Genomic DNA, 20,392 nt, shown 5'->3' with positions numbered 1-20,392 from the left:
ATGTTGGGAGTCTTTCCATAGTACTTTTGGTAGCTGTGTTCTGATTGGTTAACTTAGCTATAGAATCTTTGATGTTTATTGGCTTTTATATTTGGGCCTATAGCTAGGGTATTTAAAGCCGTGTTCGTGTAGTTTTCTTCACTTGGGTTGGGGAACACAACCTCATGGTTAGTTCCTCTTTACTGTGCTAAGAAAACCTAATGGTTTATGAGCACTATTTGATTAGTACCTTAGAGTGCTAAGAAAACCTCATGGTTTAACAGTACTCTAGGTCTTAGCTAGCTTTAGTTTCACGTTTTTCACAAGTTCTAGATTTTTGTTAGGAAACAGTTAGGATGTAGGTTTTATAGAGTTAATTTAGTTTTCCCCTTTCCAAGTCCAGCCTGGTCTAGGGATTTGTAGATAACAGGTATAATTCCTAGAACCACTATTTACTATTTATTATTTATTTTTGGGTGTTGTTTATTTTCTGGGTCAGTTATTTTTAGAACCTAGAATTAGCATTGATATTTTCAGTTCAACTCTAGAGTGTTGATAGTAGTCATATTGGGTGATGTAGCTCATTCCTTTTACACTTTTCTAATTCATTCATTTTATAGGATTTTTGACAACTTTCATAAGTATGGAAGCTCAGTAGGGACATAAATTATTTTCATAGGTTTTTCACATTCCTCCCATTTTTCCTATTAAATTTTTCACAAACTTCTTATTTATTTATTGAGATTATTGTTATTCACTTGCCAGATTAAATTATATTTTTGATAAAACTATTTATTCCTGTGCAATTTTGAAAGACTTTATTCTGTTTGTTAAATTTTGACTATTTATTTATTATTTGTTATCATTTACAAAGGTTAATTCTCACTTTATTAAATTGATAAAACTTACAACTGTGTTTTCATTTAGCGTTGATCATAGTTCAGATATCCCCTTACCTGGGTTGACAATCATAACTGGAGGCAGTTTACTGCTTTAAGCCAAGTTGGCTATTAACTTTGTTAAGTTATTCATTAAAGAGTTCTGCTTCCGGTTACATGATTTTAAATGTACACTCCAGGATGGTGGCTGAAGCTCATCTCCTATGTAAACACCTAAATGCCAAGTCTGGACTTCAAAAACAGATTCTGAAAGTTTAACCAGCATTATGGTAAAACTCTTAAAAAAGAAATCTAATTTTCTGATCCCATTGCTTTTAGACTTGCAATTTAATACATATAATATAATGTAATGATGTGCATTACATTTCAATCACAAGAGGAGAAAATGTTAAATGTTATCAGTAAAATAAGTAAATTTTCATATTGTTTGTTTTGCTTTACAAGTCTGAAATGCAATTTTTTTTAACATATATTTTCTTTTTTACCCCAAGGACAAAAAGTATACACTTCGAACAGACACAAAAACATATAGGTCCATGCCAAGCTATGAAAGATTTATGCTGAGGGTAAGTTCTATTATTATATAGAATTTAATTGTCAGACATATGGTTATGTCTAAAATTTTACTGTTGTATTTATATCAGTGATAAGCAATATTTTGCACCTGAGCTGACTTACATGTAATCACAAAAAAATGTTATAACTAGTTAGATAACCTGAGTCAGTCATGATCTATTGCTATCTGTTTTTAGCTCACCTGAGCTGAAAGCTCAAGTGAGCTTTTGCTGATCACATTTTGTCTGTAGTCTGTCTGTCTGTCTAGCTGTCCGTCTGTCTGTAAACTTTCACATTTTCGACTTCTTCTCCAGAACCACTGGCCTATTTCAACCAAACTTGCCACAAACCATCCTTGGGTAAAGGGGATTCAAGTTTGTTCAAATAAAGGGCCACACCCTCAATAAAAGGGAGATAATTAAGAAATAGTGAAAATTTAGTGGGATGTTTTAAAAATCTTCTTCTCAAGAACCACTGGGCCAAAAAAGTTGAAACTTATAGGAAACCTTGTATGTCAAAGTGTAAATTCAAATTTGTTTAAATCATGAGCCCTGGGTTTGGTTGGGGCCACAATGGGGGATCAAAGTTTTACATAGGAATATATAAGAAAAAATCTTAAAAAATCTTCTTCTCAAGAACAGCAAAGCCTTGTTTAGTCATATTGATAAGGAAGCATCATCAAGTAGTGTAGATTCAAGTTTGTTCAAATCATGACCCCCCAGGGGTAGGGAGGGGCCACAATGGGGGATCAATATTTTACATAGGAATACATAGGAAAAAAACTTTAAAATTCTTCTTCTCAAGAATAGCAAAGCCATGAATAGTCATTTTGAAATGGAAGCATCCTCAAGCTGTGTAGATTCAAGTTTGTTTAAATCATGATCCTCTGGGGATAGGATTGGACCATAATTAGAGATCAAAGTTTTACATAGAATATGTAGGAAAAAATCTTCTTCTAAAGAACAGAAAAGCCATGATTAATCATGTTTATATGAAAGCATCATCAGGTAGTGTAGATTCAATTTTGTTCAAATCATGAACTCTGGGGTAGGGAGAGGCCACAATTGGGGATTAAGTTTTTACAAAGGCATATGTAGGGAAAAATCTTTAAAAAATTTCTGCTCAAGAACAACAAAACCATATGTTATATTAATATTTCTTGTGGCCTGCGGGTTTGTCATCACCTTGACCCAAGGTCATTTGGGCAAGTTCAAGGTCACTGACAGAAAAAAATCATAATTCGTGTTTACACACAGATTGCTTATGACCTGAAGGTGTGTCATGACCTGACCCAAGGTCATTTGGACAAGTTCAAGGTCACTGACAGAAAAAGTTCATAATTTGTGTTCGGTCTGTATCTTTCCTATGGAGGATAATTTTGGATGTTGGGAGTATCCACTTCACACAAAGATTGTTTATGACCTGAGGGTGTGTCATGATCCTGACCTATAGTCACATACTGTAGAAAAAATGGATAAATAATGCATCCATACTTTCCAACAGAGAAATACTTCAAAAATTGTTAATTTTTCAATGTAATAAAAAACAATATTATTATTAGTATTGCTGTTTTACTAGGCTATGCCAAAGTTTCATTCATTAAAAAAATATAATGAGCAATTACTGGTAAATTTTCTCTCTAAATGTATAAACAATTTTTGAACACCTTTTAGATCCTAAAATACTAAGATTAGTGACTTGGCATCTTCTCTGAAAAACCCAGTTGGGGGTATTTGTCCATATTGGACAGTTCTAGTTTAGTTCTAAAGGAAGTCAATCAGGAGTTATATGTAGAAAATAATAATGTTCTGAAAAAAAACTTTGTGTTTTTCCATATGCAAATTCATTTAATATTTTCTTTTTCTTTACAGATGAAAGGGAATTGCAGAAGAATCAATTGATGTTAACATCTCAACATTAAAATTGGCTTAAATTTGAATATGTCTTTTGTTGTGATTGCCTAAAGAGCAATTAGGATCAGGAAATTTGAGGTGAAGGATATCCAGATATGTACCTTCAAAATGTGGATCATTCAACAGATGAAAAGAAAATAAGCCCCTGAAGAAAATTATGTCAAATGCATGAAATGAATATTTTAATTGCACATCATTTTTGTTTCACGTATGTTTACAATATATATGTGAAAAAGAATGTTCGGTGGTCAAAACATATGTTTAACCATGGTTTGGCACATGTATGGTACTTATACATTTATCATATGAGCAGTGCATTTAACAAACATGTTAAACGCATGTTTCTCAAAACATACGTTACACACATGTTGAACGTACGTTATTCATACGTGAACCATATGAATAACGTACGTGTGCAACATGTGTGTAACGTATGGTAGTCAATACGTATGTTTAACGTACGTGTCATGCATGATATTCATACGTGTGAAAACGTACGTTTAACATACGTGGTGCTTTTTTCATGTGATACGTACGTGAAGTCACGTACGTATCACATACGTTTAACGTACATGATACGTACGTGGCACATTTTGCTGTGTAGTAATAGATATATCGACGACGTTTTATCAATCAACAATATACGTTGATTCGATATATCCCTTTGAACTCGAAATAAAAAATACGATAGAGTCTGACACATCTGTTTCGTATTTGGATATTTACTGGAAAAAGATGTTAATGGCAACCTAACAAAAATTTATGATAAACGCAATTTTAACTTTTCTATCCTCAACATCCCTCATTTATGTAGCAATATACCATTATTACCTCCATATAATCATCAACAAATAAGTTGATGATACAAGGATATCAACAGTCTCGTTTAAAGTTAACATTTCGCAAATTCTATTTACGATAAAATGACCTTGTCACCAAATACAATCTACCGTTATGTCGAATATTGACAGTTGTTTTTAATACAAATTGTTAGACCATTATTTTCACACCGAATTGTCTACGGATTTCCGGTTTGTCCGATCTAGACAGGAACTCATGGCGGGTGTGACCGGTCGACAAGGAATGCTTACTTCTCCATGGTTCCTGATCCCAATTATGATGTTTTAGAGGTCTGTGTTTGCTCTGCTCCCAATTTGTATTGTTTCAATAGGCTTTTGAGCTTGATTTCTGTTCGTTATCTTCATATTTCAAGAAATCTTTTAAAATTCTTGTACCACTTGGAATGTACTGAAAGCAGAAGGAAAGATGCTATAAACATTGTCAAATTCGAGATTTTAATGTGAAACTTATATTCTGATGGAGTCTAACAAAGTGTCGAGGTGTTGCCCTTCATATTTAGCCCATCGAATGGCATACTCTTGGACAGGTTTCAAAATTAAAAAAAAAAGAAAGAAATGAAGTTCTGTCATCTTTTGAAAGAGTCGGGCTCCCTGAAATTTTAAACATTTAAAATGATTCTTTAAAAAATGTAAAGAAATCATCCTGAACATTTTTTTGTATAGGTTTAAATATAATAACGGTTTCAATAAACCTTTGGATGTTTCCTTGGTATTTTTGTTACATTAAAGGAATTTTCTTTACATAAAGGGATGTAATAAACTCACAAAGTTAATCATTAATATATTTGCATTCAGATAAAGAATCTTCTGTTTTTAATTAATGCAATGAAGGTTAAAAATGCCTCACAATTGTTTGTTTTTAAATGCCCCAAAATTATTTTAGACATTAGTTATTGTGTAATATATATACAAAAGATAGGATGTTACTTATAGGAACTAAGGATATTCTATGCTCCAGAATGAAACTTTATCACATTTTGTGTGTTCAAAATCAAGAGCGATAGAAGCGTACGGCTAGATGTGGATATAAACCAAATAGGTCGATATTTTAATTGTTTTCTAATATGTTGTGTAATCACTAATTCAGCGACCCATCTCTGTCAGCGGAATTGATTTCTCACTGAGATAACACAAACATTGACATGTTGATGGATATCATTTCACGCGGATGTTTCATCACCATGATTAAATATAGTTCTTTGATATGCAATGTGCCTCCGTGAGTTCACCATTACTTATTGACGATATGAATAGGAAGTGCTTAACTTAAATTCTGTTTATGATGATGTTTTGTTGTAAACTGTCAAAAGTCGTGTTTTCTGATAGTGTCACGTGCCACACCATATCGTGTAATTGTGAGTACAACATCAACAGAAAATCAGACAGAAGGTTCTCGTGTTTATTTTACTACGAACGTCAGATAAATTGTCGATATGAATGACACATTTACAACATATACAAATGTATAATCATTTCTTATCAAACACATTTGCAAATGTAACGTTGATAAAATTAGTCAATGTTACTTTGGCACAGTTTGTTAACGTAGCTTGGGTACAATTTGTAAATGTAACTTTGGTACGATTTCTAAAGGTACAATTTGTAGAGGTAACTTGTAAAAAGGATTTGTTGGGGTTTTCACGTCCTTGGGATTAAATCTTGCTTGTGGAAATCATTCAGTGATGATGTTAACATACTAGTATCCATAACTTTTTATAAATGAAAAAACTTATATATACTAGCTTCACATTTCTCAGTGTGGAAATGTTAATTTGAAATACTGAAAAGGGGTTTCAATTCGAGCGTGTATAATTTTGTGTATAATTTTGCTTATTTTTTCCTTCGGCATCTAATCTAATCACAGTATGTCTTGAACGTGTATTAAATTATTCATATGTCAATACAACATATTCATATACCTACATACTGGCCATACATCCTACATATTGGTGTATGTCTTATGTAATGTGCTTGTAGGTAAAATTCAACAACGGGTTATAGTGGTCAGGTATTGACGAAGAAGCTAGATAGTAGATGTTATCTTGTCTTATGTGGGGTATGAGAAAAACTGGACAATAGTTCTATTTTTTGCCAATCGGTAAGCGGCACTAGGTAGAAATGAGAAAGGTTCGCTTAGAGCCTTTTGTGGCCCTGTGAATTTCTAAAAAATCAAAATTGCACACTGTTGGTTGACAATGCATCATCACTTGGACCCTTGGTGGCTGTGCATCTATTAAATACGAAGTATTTTTCTCTAGTCGATGAAATAGATGTCATGAAATGTGGCATTTTTTCCATATCCTGAAAATTCCTCCAGAAATGTCATAAAGTTTTAGTATTTTAATATTTAATATAGAGCTCAACCTCGTATCCAAAATATGCAAATATATAATGAAAGATCTGTTTCTGAAGATTATAGAGCATGTTTTATTTTTTGGGTTGATGGGTGTGCTCATATTTTAATTCTTTCTTGAATGTACTCAAATACGCCTGTTTTCTGCAAAATACAAGAACATTGCAATTTTACAAAGCCTGTTTTCAACACCTGGACTCTCAAAGGAAACTTTGTTAAAGGAAATGAAAGCACTAAGTCTCTACTTTATTTTGATGCTAGAAAGGGATAGAGGGTGATTAGTGTTTTTAATTTTCACCAAATTTTAAAAGAACTGTAACTATTCGTTCTTCTTTCCTTGTAACATTTATTAGAGAAAGGAACATGAATATTACATAAAACACTTTTTACCTCTTAATTCTTAAAATGAAAAACTTCATATCTTTGCTGATAGCAAAACAGAAAAATGCCATAAAGTAATTCGTTCTGAAACATATATTCTTAATTGATTAGGACAATAAACAAAGTATATTTTGACTGGAGAACAATTCAGTCGGGCTTGGAATTAAGACTGACACTCACAGACAGATGCTTTCTTAGATTCTGTGATGAATATTTATATTGACGTACAGCAATTTCCCTGTCAAGTTATCAAGAAATAGCACGAATTTCGTCGTATCTGATAGCTATTTGAGAGTGTAAATTTGAAGATTATACTTTTTTATCCTTTGTTTACATTGATCTTTGCGCAACATTGTTATCAAAGATCCTTATCGAAACATACCATATACTCTGTATTTACACCTATCAAGTAGAAATAATTACGACTTATGAAGTATTTCGATCATTTACAATGATTTTTTTCTTGAGTGATTTTACCCCGAGGTTTTCTGCTTTTATGTCTTTCTTTCTCAGCTTATTTATTACTCAGGAAAATTTATGCTACATGATACTCCAAAGATAATTTTTGCCTTTGCATTTTAGTTGAGAGAGAATCCACAAGCTTCAATGAATTTGACTGCAGATTCAGACTCCAGTGGAAATGATTTTTCCCTGGCGATCTTTATTATATTCCTGAAATTGGAAACCAAATCAATTTGGTGATGATTGTGAAGATAAAGAGAATCGTAACAGAATTCGTATCACTGTAAACATTTGATTTTCTCTTTTAATTGTATAATTCAGTTTTCAACATGAAACAGCATGTTTAAATGACAAAGATGGTTATCAGCCAATTCACTTTTTTGTGTACGCAGGAAATTAACATAAAAATTCGAAATACACATGTTTTATTTACGGAGCAAACTTTTTCTTTCACTTTCTTAAGAAAAAAACCGTGGCACTCGAATTTTCAGCGTAGCATTATCCCGTTGATAAATTTATTTCATTTAACTACTCACTTGAAATAAATATCGAACACGATCAGACTTTTGTATTAACATAATTTTAATATATATGATATGAAGCAAATTCACGGAATGATATGAAATAATATGTTCTAATACAGTTAAACGGGTATTCCTTCCATGACATCATCACGCTTAATCCACCTAAAACTCCATAAGATTGGACAGAAGACGGACAAAGACACGCCCATTATGGCCAGCATATAGCTCCACCCCATGCTACACTGCCCCGTGTAATAGGGTCCTGCCCCGGATCCACAATAGTACCGGAAGAAATGGCTTCCAAATCCTAGGGGGTAGGTCAGAAGAGCGGACATGACGACAAGCACTGGAAATTGAAAGCAAGAATTGATTATTCTTTAATGTGATATTACTTAACTCCCTCAAACAAGAAATATAGACGTTTACGAAGTTTTTCTCGCTGATATACATCTCCAACAAAGATAGAAATACTAACTCTTTCTTCTAAATTATCAAGAAAGGAAAGCATTACTTGAATGGTTAGCATTATTTTGTTGTTGATATTTTGTTTATGTCTTCCATACTGACAAAAACATTAATAAATGTGATATTTTGTCCGGATCAATATCAATCTTTGTTGAAAAAACTAACTTGGTTTTGTACTCTTGAGCTCTTCAGTGAATTTCTATGTAACTACAACAACAATTTAAAAAAACAAAACAAGGGTTTTTACAAATAGAGAAAAAAATTTCTATCGATATTGGTTAAGTTTACACTCACGATTTTAAGGATATTTTAAATTATTCGAATATTCAGTACCATGAGAAACGATAATATAGTGGTACTTGAAATAAGTTCACATTTAAAGGACTTCATATTACGTCCTCCACTTTTCTAACTTGCTTTGAAATAAATCAATGAAATCTAGTTGTCAAATTTGTATGTGGAATTTTTTAATGCTTTTTACAACTCAACAAATATCAGCAAAATATCCCTATCCATTGATCCCGGGACAAGTTAGATATTTTTCATCTGTAAACCCCAACCAATCCCCCTACCCGTCTTCCTCTATCTCTTTCTAATTTTTCCGTGATCCAAAAAGCAAAAGCAAATTTTGAAAGCGAGTTGTTTTTAATTTTCAAGGAAAGCATGTTAAATAACTCGTGTCCCTGTATTGACCATGAGAAAATTTTTGGCATTATCAATAAGAAAATAATCTTTTCAACCCCCAGATTGCGAGTGTGTGTTTGTGTTTTGTAAGATAATAAGCTTATTAACAAGACATTGATAGTTTTGCCACATGTCCCAGCGAAGGATTACAGATAACAGCGCAACCAACGGCAAAGTTTATGAATATTGCTTAAAAATCAGGTTGATCCAAAGAGAGTTATGCTCTGAATTTACGATGTAATGCTATATTGTAAAGATTAGATTGAGATGCGGAAGGTGCCACACAAGTGTCGTGTTGGCTAAAAAATGGAGCTTTATTGGCGTTTATTGCCACCACTGGTAATGTACTATTATGTATGAACGCACTTTTGACTTCGATTTATCAGGTCCTATAGACCTGATCATGAAGCGGCATTAGATAGTTTCCTACTGTTTTCTGTAGAAGCGGATGTTTCTGTGGGAAGACTATAATTGATTGCTAAATCATTCATTTTGTAAAAGTACATCCAAATCGGTTTTTCTTTCCCCTATCTAACTGTTGAATTTTATATTCCCTTATAAAATTATTTATTTATTTACTGTCTAGAAATGAACTTACTCAGAAACAATATTTAACAAAGTAATGAATGAGTATCACAGAACAGCGAAGGATTTTTTCCCGTTTTCTCTTCAAGTAACACTTTACCAAATATAAATAATTCTCCAAGGTGATTAGACAATGTTTCATTCATATTTTTGTTTTGATTGGTACATCAAAGAGATATTATTTTTTCCACTAAATTAAAGAATGTATTACGTTTTAAACATATCAACATGTAGAGCTGTATTCAAACTGTCATAACCCTATATCTGTTACCTGCAGTTGATTGGATGTATTTCGTTGTTATGGATACATATTTATCCCATTTTCCTTGGATGAATAGCGACATTAGCCCAGTAAGTACACTAGCAATGAAAAGGAGAATTCCAGAAGAAAAGAGAAGAAATGCCGCCCTCCATGTTCCTGATGGAATGTTTCCAATGTGTAACTCTTTCCCATAGGGTAAGCACTTCCTCTGTAACGCACTGGCATGGAGATCCCCTCTCTCCTGGGTGTCTATAACACAGTACTTCTGTAGTCCAAACGAGTGAACATTGTCTGGGTGAAGAACCCACACCGGCTGTAGCAGGCTCACAGACCAAACTGCTGCAATAGCGGCGGTCAAAAGTATCCACAGACAAAACACAAAAGATACCATTATATATCATTGTTACCATTAAAACGCAGACGACACACAGCGAGGTGAGGTACCTCCATCCCTTTTGAAGTCAGATTAACAGCTGTCCCTCTTTTACTAATTAAAACTGTTAATACTTTTCACATTTTCATCAAATAGTGCTTAGGTATTGATTTTACATCCAATGCTTTTACTCATCAAATGGTCCAAATGTTTACTTTCCTTTTTACTCTTTGAAAAGCCACTTTCGATCTAAAACAATAAATCGATCCCTCATATATAAAACATCACACGAATCAAATATATATGGAAATGCTCTTCATTACCATCGTTAGTGTACAAGAATGAGAAAGCAACTCTGTTTCTGTGAAGTCTTTATAGACATATCGCTGTGAACACCTGTAGACGGGGTTATTTCCCGAGGGACTAATCCTATTAGGTCCATTCACATCTGATACATATATCTATGAAGAGTTGTTAACTCAATCAGTGAATGAAAACCAATACCACGGATACTGGAAACCTGAACCCACTTTACCCCCGGCTCTCCGCGATAAAAAATATCCCCTGTTGATACTTCGTTATCGGAAAATAAACCGCATCATTTCTGTCATGCACTTCCTTTGACTTAAAACTGACCAACCAAGTTCTGCACTCACTCAATAAGCCTCTCCCCTTGTTATTAAGAAACAAAACACATTATATTACGCCAGTCATGAAGCACGTGCGCGCATGCTGCGATAGTACGGAACCTCCTACTTGGTACAAGCAAATTCAATGCAATATTTCTTCCCTTCTCAATTAAAAAGCCTTTGAAAACGTGCATGTTATTAGTTTTTAGGTCTTATTCCGGATAAACTAAACCAACAGGACATCGGGGGTATCAGAATTTATGGTGTCCCCAGCGGTGAATTAACTTTGTTTGGATTAAATCTTATTTTCAAACAAATTTTATGAGAGCATTTTAATATATTGAGGTACACATGGTTACTGACTCAATGATCAAATCCCTAAAATTCAGCAAATTTCTTCATTTTGAGCAATTTTCTTTTTCACGGAATTGAATTCTCCGGAGACACCTGCTTCTAAACCGAAATAGAGCTACTTATGCCCTAATTATTTCTTAAGTGAAACTTGATGTTTGCTCTTCGACTTTTATTTTGCTGGCTCCTATTCAAGTAGCTTAATTTAAGGCTAAGTGTGAAGTTTTGTTTCTGTCATGGTACAGAATTTCCCCATTACAGTGAAATTTCTACTCTATTATAACAATTATATAATCACAATTTAGTATTTTGTTAGATTTATTTCGTTTACCGATACGCAATCAAACAAAACATTTTTTTGGCTAGAGCGAATGATCTAACAGGCCAAGTTGAAGTGTTCATCAATTCTTTCACGGCTTATATAGATAGTAATCCAATTGTGTTCTAATGAGTGTTTTAAGAGCGAGTGAGAGTATGTTTGCCTTCCTTTGATGACCTGAGTGTTCACTGATTGTAGAACTACACAGGATACCCCATCCAAATCAATAGATACACCATCAGCGAATTCTAACACGAAGTCTGTCAGATAAAACACTAAATCCACAATTTAATATCTCAATGATTTTATATAGTTAAAGGGGAAATGCAAATTGTCATGTGATTTTGTTTCACATAACCGATTATTTTTGATGATTGGGACATCATGTTTAAATAACTCTTTTCCAGTGATAAAATCACGCTCCATAGCGATGACTTTAGCAGATAGACCTGATACACTGAATTTTTATTACTATGTTGCATTAAATTGCCTGTTACCCTTTATTTCTATTTACGGATGGACAATAATCTATTTCATAATTCTATTTTAATCACTTAAATTGAATTTGATTTATTGTAGTATTACAGTTTAAATACAATATTGTTTCTGAGTCATTTAAAGTTGTTGTTTTGTGTCTTAAAAACCATTAAAATTTCTGAGTAAATAACTTTGATGAAGCTTAATTCTACAATATATATACATAGATCTATAATATTCCAGAACTATTCAGAAATATCCAAGAAATTCATTAAGATAATACAACCGACACTATTATCGAAATATCGAATATAATACAATAATTGAAAACACACGAGTCCAAATTGATTGAAACATGCATGCTTGAAAGTTAGAAATAAAACCTATTTTCATGATGTTTGATTTTAATATAGAAAAATTCGGAAGCAATTTTCCAATTTTTTTAATTCCAAATTGTTTGAATGTTAATAATAAAGACCTGTTGAAACGGTGTTCAGTTATAAAATGTATGGGTTCTTAAATTTAAAAAAAAAACAACTTAATTGATAATTCATCACACGCCAGTAACATTCAGCCCTGCAGCTTCCCTCCTCGTTGCATTCATTAAACCTTACTACGCTTTCCTGGAAATAAATGATTTTTTCTTGAACTTCAATGATCAAAAAGACAAATTCGATCTCGATTTAACCTTCAAGAGTATACGAATACAAACCTTACTATAGACGATACCATATACTCTCTTGATACTCGTCCATGCAGGTATGAATAAGGTTCTATTGTCAATTTAGAAGCATCACCAAAATAATGATAGTATATACTAGTACACAACTCCTTTTACTCGAACACTCCTTCGAGTTGAATAAATGAACAATTTGCACTCAAAGAAACACATTTGCCGGATAATCAGTTTCCTGGTGATTCTGCTGTTTTGAACTGAGTTCGCCTGAAAACTCCGAGGGTGCAGTGTGAAGCAATGAGACAACATAAGCGCTGGAATATAACAGATTTGTAAATATATGACAGTCCACTGATCAATAGTAACTCAATTGTACATAATAGCTTTCCTTTAATCCTTTGTGATTACATACAATTTTCACCATCAAAAATCTCCTGCCCAGTGGTTATGAATAATTTTGCAGGGAGATTTTTTGAGATGGTGTTGTATTGAGGCGGCTATAATATAGAAGTCCTACAGGAGTTGTGTAATGTCTTCGAAATGAGCTTTCCACAATTCTATATGTCTTGCCAAGGCAGTGCTTTGATGAATAAAATATAAAAAAGACATCATGATTAGAGATCTGTAGCGTCATGTACGTCAAAAGTGATAATTTAAAAACTATAAATTATCACACTTCAAATGGATGCAATCAACCTAGCTATTAAAAATGCCATTATTTCAAAATTTTTATTATCTTTTCTGAAAATGTAATAACAATAAAACATACATTGTCTTAAATAATTAAAATTGAATGTATTCTTCAAGGCGACAAATAATTGTATTGGAGAGTATTGTCTCCGATGCTGATCAGAATTCCTATGGTCTCGACCTATTGTGACGTTTTTAATCAATGGCATGCTGTACTCCAGAAACTGTCAAGAACCGGCTTATAACTTATTCGGGTCTGTTTCCCGTCAATCAATCTGGACAACACAAATGCCTTTCTCCATTTCATTCCATTTATCGCTGTCTATTTATACACTCGAGTTTCCGATATGGTCCATTGTATACTCCCCTGGTACCAGCTACAGTACATCTCAGACTTGATTAGCGACCAATTACCCAAGGTCCCCAGCATCCTCTGTGTATTAATGTCATGCCAGTTAGATCTGGTGGGAGAATAATCGTGCCATTACCCACTAAATAGTCTGCTCCTGAAGAAGACTCCCTTTTATTGCAGATTTATTCTTAAGAAATGGCAAATAAGTATAATAGCAATGAATGATTTCCATTCTTCTACTAGGCCTCTAGTTGTATGAAGTGAGTCTAATGTCTACATAAAAGGCTTCCTGCTTTTAGAAGCTGTCTAGGTCTAGTAAAATTCATTTTTTCATGAGCAGAGAGGTTGTTTATGTTTTTTTCTAGTGAAGGTTTTATATGATGCACATAAAGATATGATATCCAGTACGTCTATGAGTATGTTGGTTTGTCATCAAAGGGAATAATTTACTTGAGTGGAAGCTGGTGTCACTTCATTTCTTCTCTTTGAAAACAATAGAAAAAGTAATGAACCCCCTACACAGTTTTACTATGAGGTAACATTCATCAATATTATATGACTAAATCGATTTATCAGTTATGGTTTCCCATTCCTTGTGTACATTACCTAAACTGCCACAAAGATGTTTTTAATGAAAATTTTAAAATTCAGGAACAAAATGGAGGTTGAATAATGGTATGATTTATCTGCTTCATGTATTTATGGTTCACTGCTTGTGTGGAATTTTTCAAATATTCCAACTCACAATAAAATAGAAAGATATGAAGTTTTATGACGATGGAAGAAACATTAAATGCTTTAAAAAAGGGGGCACTATTTACCAGCCCCCAAAGGTTGGGAAGAATACTGCTTTAAAACACTCCGATATCATATTGAACACGGCTTTTGATGGCATATTACGGCGTCCTTTATCACACAATATCTGGCACTGCAATAAAAGGACACGGCAATGGCTGTGATTTGCCTATTGAAGCTCTTCTACATTTGGATATAGACACGAAATGACCGGTCATCACCCGGAAAGAAATCCTCAATAACTCATATCAAGCGGTCATATATAAAGCGGTCATACACAGTAATTGCAGGAAAGACGAGAGTTTTACCTATGTATATGTCATCGTCTTCTTTGCCCATTTTGTATTCCTATGAAGCAGAATTATTCAAAATCTTAAACACTAGAAGCCTTCAACTCGACATATGTCGACTCGATATATCCCAGTGAGCTTGAAATTAAAGATACCACAAAGTCCGACACATCTGTTTCATATTTGGATATTTGACTAAATAATAGACCTTATTGTAACCTAACAACGAAGCTTTATGATAAACGTGATGACCTCAACTTTTCAATCGTCAACTTTCCTTACTTATATGACAATATACCCTTATCACCTGCATATTGGTTTGATTCGATACGCAAGAGTATGCTCTAGGTACGAACAATTTCTAGAACGATGCAAGCTATTAACAAACAAGTTGATGAAACAAGAATATCAACAGTCTCGTTTAAAGTCGTCATTTCGCAAGTTCTAGGGTAATACAATGACCTTGTCATCAAACACAGTCACATATTGACTGATCTTTTTCATACTAATTGTAAGGCTATTATTTACACACTGAATTGTCTACGGATTTTTCCGTTTTCACCGATTATAACAAGGAACACACGACAGGTGTGGCCTGTCGGCAGGGGAAATGATGGCACCTTATCCCACCTATGATGTTTTAGAGGCCCTGCTCCTAATCATGATTTGTATTGTTTGAATGGACTTTTGATCTTGAATACTGTTCGTAATCTCCATATTCCATTGATGGTTATTGTCTGATTACCGTAGTTCCTTTATAGAGTCAGAAGTTTAAATTTTAAAAAAGAATATTTATGAGCATTAAACATTGGTCCTTTTTGGTGCAAGTTTATTATCTGTCATTAAAATCAAGTCGTACGTATTATATTCTGATACATGACTGAATTGATATATGTTTCTTGAACAAATGCTGATGGTTATCTCACCGGTGTATAAGGAAATAAATTATTTTGTGTTTCAACTTTTAAATCATCATACTACCTTGAACCTATACTTACATTTAGTATATGACAATTATAACTTAAATACTAGTATTATATACTTGCAGTACTTTAAATTTAGCGTTATAAAATAAAATTCAGTATTTTTAAACCAAAAAAAAGGTTTAATAATAACGATTATTGTGATTGTTGTGTTAATTTCTTCAAGTTAATGGTGCTGAAGTTCAAATGCTGAAAAATAATTTGACAAAGTGCAGGGTTTTTTCCTAAAAAATAATCATTTTAAATATGCACACATATACACTCTGTACATGTACGTAATACCAGCGGTCTCTTCCATGGTCTCTTCTGGCTTCCACCGCTTTGATCAAATTTCGTTATATATCCTTGAGAAATTTTACAATATATTAATATCTTCTTATTCCTAGTTTTCGAATAAAGGCTACATGCCAGTGTAGATACATGTTCATGTAGACTGAACTAATGACAGTACCGAAGGAAAAAAAAACAGAAAATTTAATAAAGAAGTAAAGAAAACGTGAAACCTACCATTCAAGGAAGATGGAACAGATAGACGAGAGCAATAGCTTGATCAGAAAAGCTTATTTGAGTCTTTTGAATACACGGTAGCAGATCTGGGGGCCTGTATCTAGTTGATAAGGAGGAATCTAGTTTTAATAGCTGTATGGGAAGGAGGGGCGCAAACTAAGTCATTACTATGCAATTTTAAATAATAAAACTCATGATGAGGTATATATACGGGCTCTCGGATATCTATTTTTATCATATATGATATTATATTCCCCTCCGGATGAATTCGATCTAGATGCATCAAAATAAGTTTGTAGAAACTAAAGAATACCATATGAAAGTTGAATGATAATATTTTCTCTACTTTGACGCTTTCACAATATTGCAAAGCATTTTGCCAGGTTAAAAAAACAACAAGCTTTGACAAATCCATCAATTTGCTAAACTTAGCAAAGGAAGTTGTAATCAACGTCAGTTTTAAGAAAATGTCAATTCAGCAACCTTTTATCCATAACTCATGCACGTTCTGCTGACATTCGTTGTGATTAAGACAGTATAAAAATCTTCATTATCTCTCTATCATAAATGTTTGGCTATTAGACCCGTGAATCATAATTCCACCTGCAGCGATAGAGAACAATTAACTTTGATTGATGGCCTCCCCTTGTGCTCTTTGAAATCTTTATTCGTCAAACATGTGAAATATTCATTAAAGAGTGCCTGTTGTAGATTTGTAGGAGGATATCTCAGTATTAATGACGTTGACCAATGGGCGAGGGCGGGTGGCTTCCATGTTCCTGCCAACCCCGATCAAGTCGCACCTCGGAGTCCGGGAGACGTAAGTACTACCAGAATAAAGCTACTCAAGTGACGACGGATCGGAGGCAGAGTGAGCCAAATAAATCAAAGGGGCCAAAATTCAGTTTTGACATTTCTAAATTCTCCAGATGTGCAGTGTTAGGTGCAGAAAATATGCCTCTGTTTTTATTGGCCGCCGGTTAGCGCTTCCTGCTGCTGATGAAGAGCCTCTGTCTAAATGCTGTATAATTATAACGTGTCTAAAAGGTGCTATGTGTAAACAAAAATCAAGTCTCTAGTTACGGAGAACAACTGTGTTCGCTTAATTCAATGTGTCAAAACAAACATCATAAAAAGACTGTTTATTTGGTGTATTTTTTCTCTGAATAAAAAAAAACGAGACGCGAAAATTTTATTTTTTCAAGTGTGCTTCAAATTAAAATCTCACACTGTGACAAAATACTTCTTGCAACTTTTTTGTTGTAAAATTACGCAATCACTCTTTATGGGTTCTAGACGGAATTTGTAATCGCTAGGATTCTGCTTTTGTGAAATTCATTTCGGTATATCAGCAGAGATTTCTCACTTTTTCCTCTGTTATCTGTAAAAAGTTGTTTGTTGTATCACACAAAGCAATAACGAAACAAGCCATCTTGTTATTTAGTGTTTCCTATGAAAGACATGACAAGATATTGTAAGATAGTGAATTCGTTGAATGCCAATTGATACCAGGATTCCTAGACTTTCTCTTGTAGATGTGTAGAGATTGCTCTCGCAAATAGTTACTCATTCCTTCTAGGATATTTTGAATTAAGTAGGGAACTTTATTTTAAACTTTGATGGAAATCATTTAGACACCCTTGGGTCTTTTTATTTAATTTATATTCTTTGTTTTGAATGATGAAGTGACTTTTGCGTGAGCGTGTCGAAAGGCATAAAACGACATTAAATGTATCCTTGACTCTGTTCGACGTGATATACCCTTAAACAATAATGTCTTAATATTAAAATCCTTTTCCTGCTCAGATTAAATACTTAACTGTGGATTGGAAATCAACGATTGCTGTATTCTGTGAATATAATCTTTCAGTAATGGACTTCCTACCTAGAAAAGTAGTTTTTTAGCAAATTCGAAGGTCGATATAAGGACCTTGTTTGTAATTAGGTCGAATGTTGACTGAAGTTTCCAATGCCAATTGTTAGGCCATTATTTACATACTGAACTGACTGCGAATTAATATCAAAAAGACAAAAAGCTCACGGCGAATGTGACCGGTCGACAGGGGATGCTTACTCCTCCATGGCATCTGATCCCACCTCTGATTTTTTTTCAGGGTTCCGTGTTTGCTCTGCTCTCAAATTAAGCTGTTATTTGGGCATTTGATCCTGATTACTGTTCATTGCCTTCATATTACCAAATGATCGCATTAAAGTTGATTTTATTAGTCATACAACCTCTCGTAAGATAGAGTTACGTAAGTGTGATCACTTTGTAGTAGTCACATGGTCAAATTAAGTGGATGGCTACAAATATATCATAAGCTTATTCGCTTATTCAAGCAAGAAATATCCTCTCAAAACAAACGATATATAATAACAGAAAAAAATCGAATCTATTCAAATGTGTGTAAGAGTATCGTCCCCATATATCACCTTTATTTATTTTAGATAGAGTATTGTTGTTTTATAATGTACTATTGTTTATTCCTTGAATACTCCTTTTGAATGTTGCCATGTCTGCACATGATCACTATTTTGATGCTAATCAGTTCATTTAGAGCTACAAAGAGACTTAAAGGAGATATGTATACGAACAGATAGGAAAACAATTTGCATTTAACCTTCGTGTGGTACAAAAAATTCTTATCCTTGCTGTGATGATCTTAATTACAAAACTGCGTCCCTGCATTCCTGATTTTATTGAAACCAAGGTCTTGTGTCTGCATTTTGGGCAGTTCTGCAGTACGTCAATATGCCCTCAACGACCAAAAGAACGTAATGTAGATCAGAAATTGTGCTTTAACCAATTAATATTGTTTTTATGGAATGGTTATGTTTTATCGCCCAAGAATAACATGTAATCCTTTGTTCTCCTTGCTGTTGTTCTTGTCGTTTTGCGTGGTATATAAAATGCCGCAAAACTGTATGAGATTACCCTCAATGTAACTCGTTTTTTTTTTCTTCATTGAAAATCAAACAAGCATGAAAATATTTAAAGAAATTAAAGTATCATGGTTTAGATTTTCATTCATAGCATATTGTCAGGTAGTCTGGTTATATGCCGTCTTACATGATCCAAACGACTTTTATCCCCCAGATGCATTCATTGGTGTCTGAACCCGAAGATAATTAGAAATCACAAAGACTACACGTGAATGTGTTTGTTTCATAGCGCGGATTTTTTCTAATGACAATAAAATAAGCGATTCCTTTGATTTGTCCTGATGCCGAACCTCTTCCTTTTATTATATTTCAATGAAATTCAGTAGTTTTCTAATTAATCATCTACAACCGAATGTCAGAAAATCTGGAACAGCGCTGGATTACCGGATGTCATTGCCGTGGAGTTGTATAGTTCACCGTTAAACGGAAACTTATAAATAATGAAACTACAATTAATGCCAAAATTCTATAGAAAGACACGATAACAGTCTTCTTTTTTATGACGATCAACATTATTCGTTTAATCGCAACTAGTATACTATTGTTATTTCTTTAAATATTAATTCAAAGAGACCACAGGTCCTGTGCTTTTCAGAATTAACTAGTTATTGCCACTGCGGTTATTATGTTGATATTCCATCTATATGTAGGTATGATTACGCGACATTAGCTTGTCTGTGCAGTGAGGTTCTTGTCGTGTTAAAGCCTACCGATGTTCTTTTAAATAGATGATCGACAGCAGAAAATGGCTTTAGAGATGAACAAAACTCTTGCTTATTCGTTAAAAGTTTCTTATAATGTTATCGGATTACATGTATAACTATATGATTTATCTATTAGTGTGCCGTATACTAGAAATAGGGAGCCCAATCTGATTCAAAGCGATTCCTGGAATTTATTTCATTTATCACAATGTGATTTGTACCTAATCATTTTTATATGGAAATTTGACACATTCTTTTCCTTTATCAGCTTTCACTGTTTGGAAGACCAGCTGAAGGATCCTTACAGCTACAACATATACGTATTCGGCTTCAGTAAAAAAAAAATCTTACGTGGTGACATTGACAATTTTTTTTAAAAAA

The 20,392-nt window shown here is 33.6% G+C and overlaps 1 protein-coding gene and 1 long non-coding RNA gene across 2 annotated transcripts; one reads left to right on the top strand and one right to left on the bottom strand.

The window, feature by feature from the left end:
* Positions 1–1,060: 1,060 nt before the first annotated feature.
* LOC133171969 (uncharacterized) lies at positions 1,061–3,327 on the top strand. Its single transcript, XR_009718894.1, has 3 exons — positions 1,061–1,147; positions 1,370–1,444; positions 3,305–3,327. It is a non-coding gene; the product is annotated as an uncharacterized LOC133171969 (long non-coding RNA).
* A 4,718-nt stretch (positions 3,328–8,045) lies between these two features.
* On the bottom strand, positions 8,046–12,890 carry LOC133205537 (LHFPL tetraspan subfamily member 7 protein-like). Its single transcript, XM_061341372.1, has 3 exons — positions 12,784–12,890; positions 9,932–10,544; positions 8,046–8,272 (listed from the first exon to the last, which is right to left on the bottom strand). The coding sequence occupies exons 2-3, from the start codon at positions 10,311–10,313 to the stop codon at positions 8,046–8,048; spliced, it is 609 nt and encodes a 202-aa protein (XP_061197356.1). The 5' UTR covers positions 10,314–10,544; positions 12,784–12,890.
* Positions 12,891–20,392: the final 7,502 nt, after the last annotated feature.

The sequence above is a fragment of the Saccostrea echinata genome, unplaced genomic scaffold, assembly GCF_033153115.1.
Source record: "Saccostrea echinata isolate AGI-Se365-2 ecotype Australia unplaced genomic scaffold, CSIRO_AGI_Sech_v1 ptg000054l, whole genome shotgun sequence".
In the NCBI taxonomy this organism is placed as follows: domain Eukaryota; kingdom Metazoa; phylum Mollusca; class Bivalvia; order Ostreida; family Ostreidae; genus Saccostrea; species Saccostrea echinata.
Note: the sequence above shows the minus strand (reverse complement) of the source record. Positions and strands in the feature narration are given on the sequence as shown.

What these genes read in the sequence shown, in the direction of transcription:
- LOC133205537 (XM_061341372.1), bottom strand. Translation starts at nt 10,313, where the DNA reads ATGGTATCTTTTGTGTTTTGTCTGTGGATACTTTTGACCGCCGCTATT. An exon ending in ATACATCCAATCAACTGCAG is followed by an intron (nt 8,273 to 9,931) that starts GTAACAGATATA and finishes TTCAATTTCCAG; the next exon opens with TGCTTGTCGTCATGTCCGCT.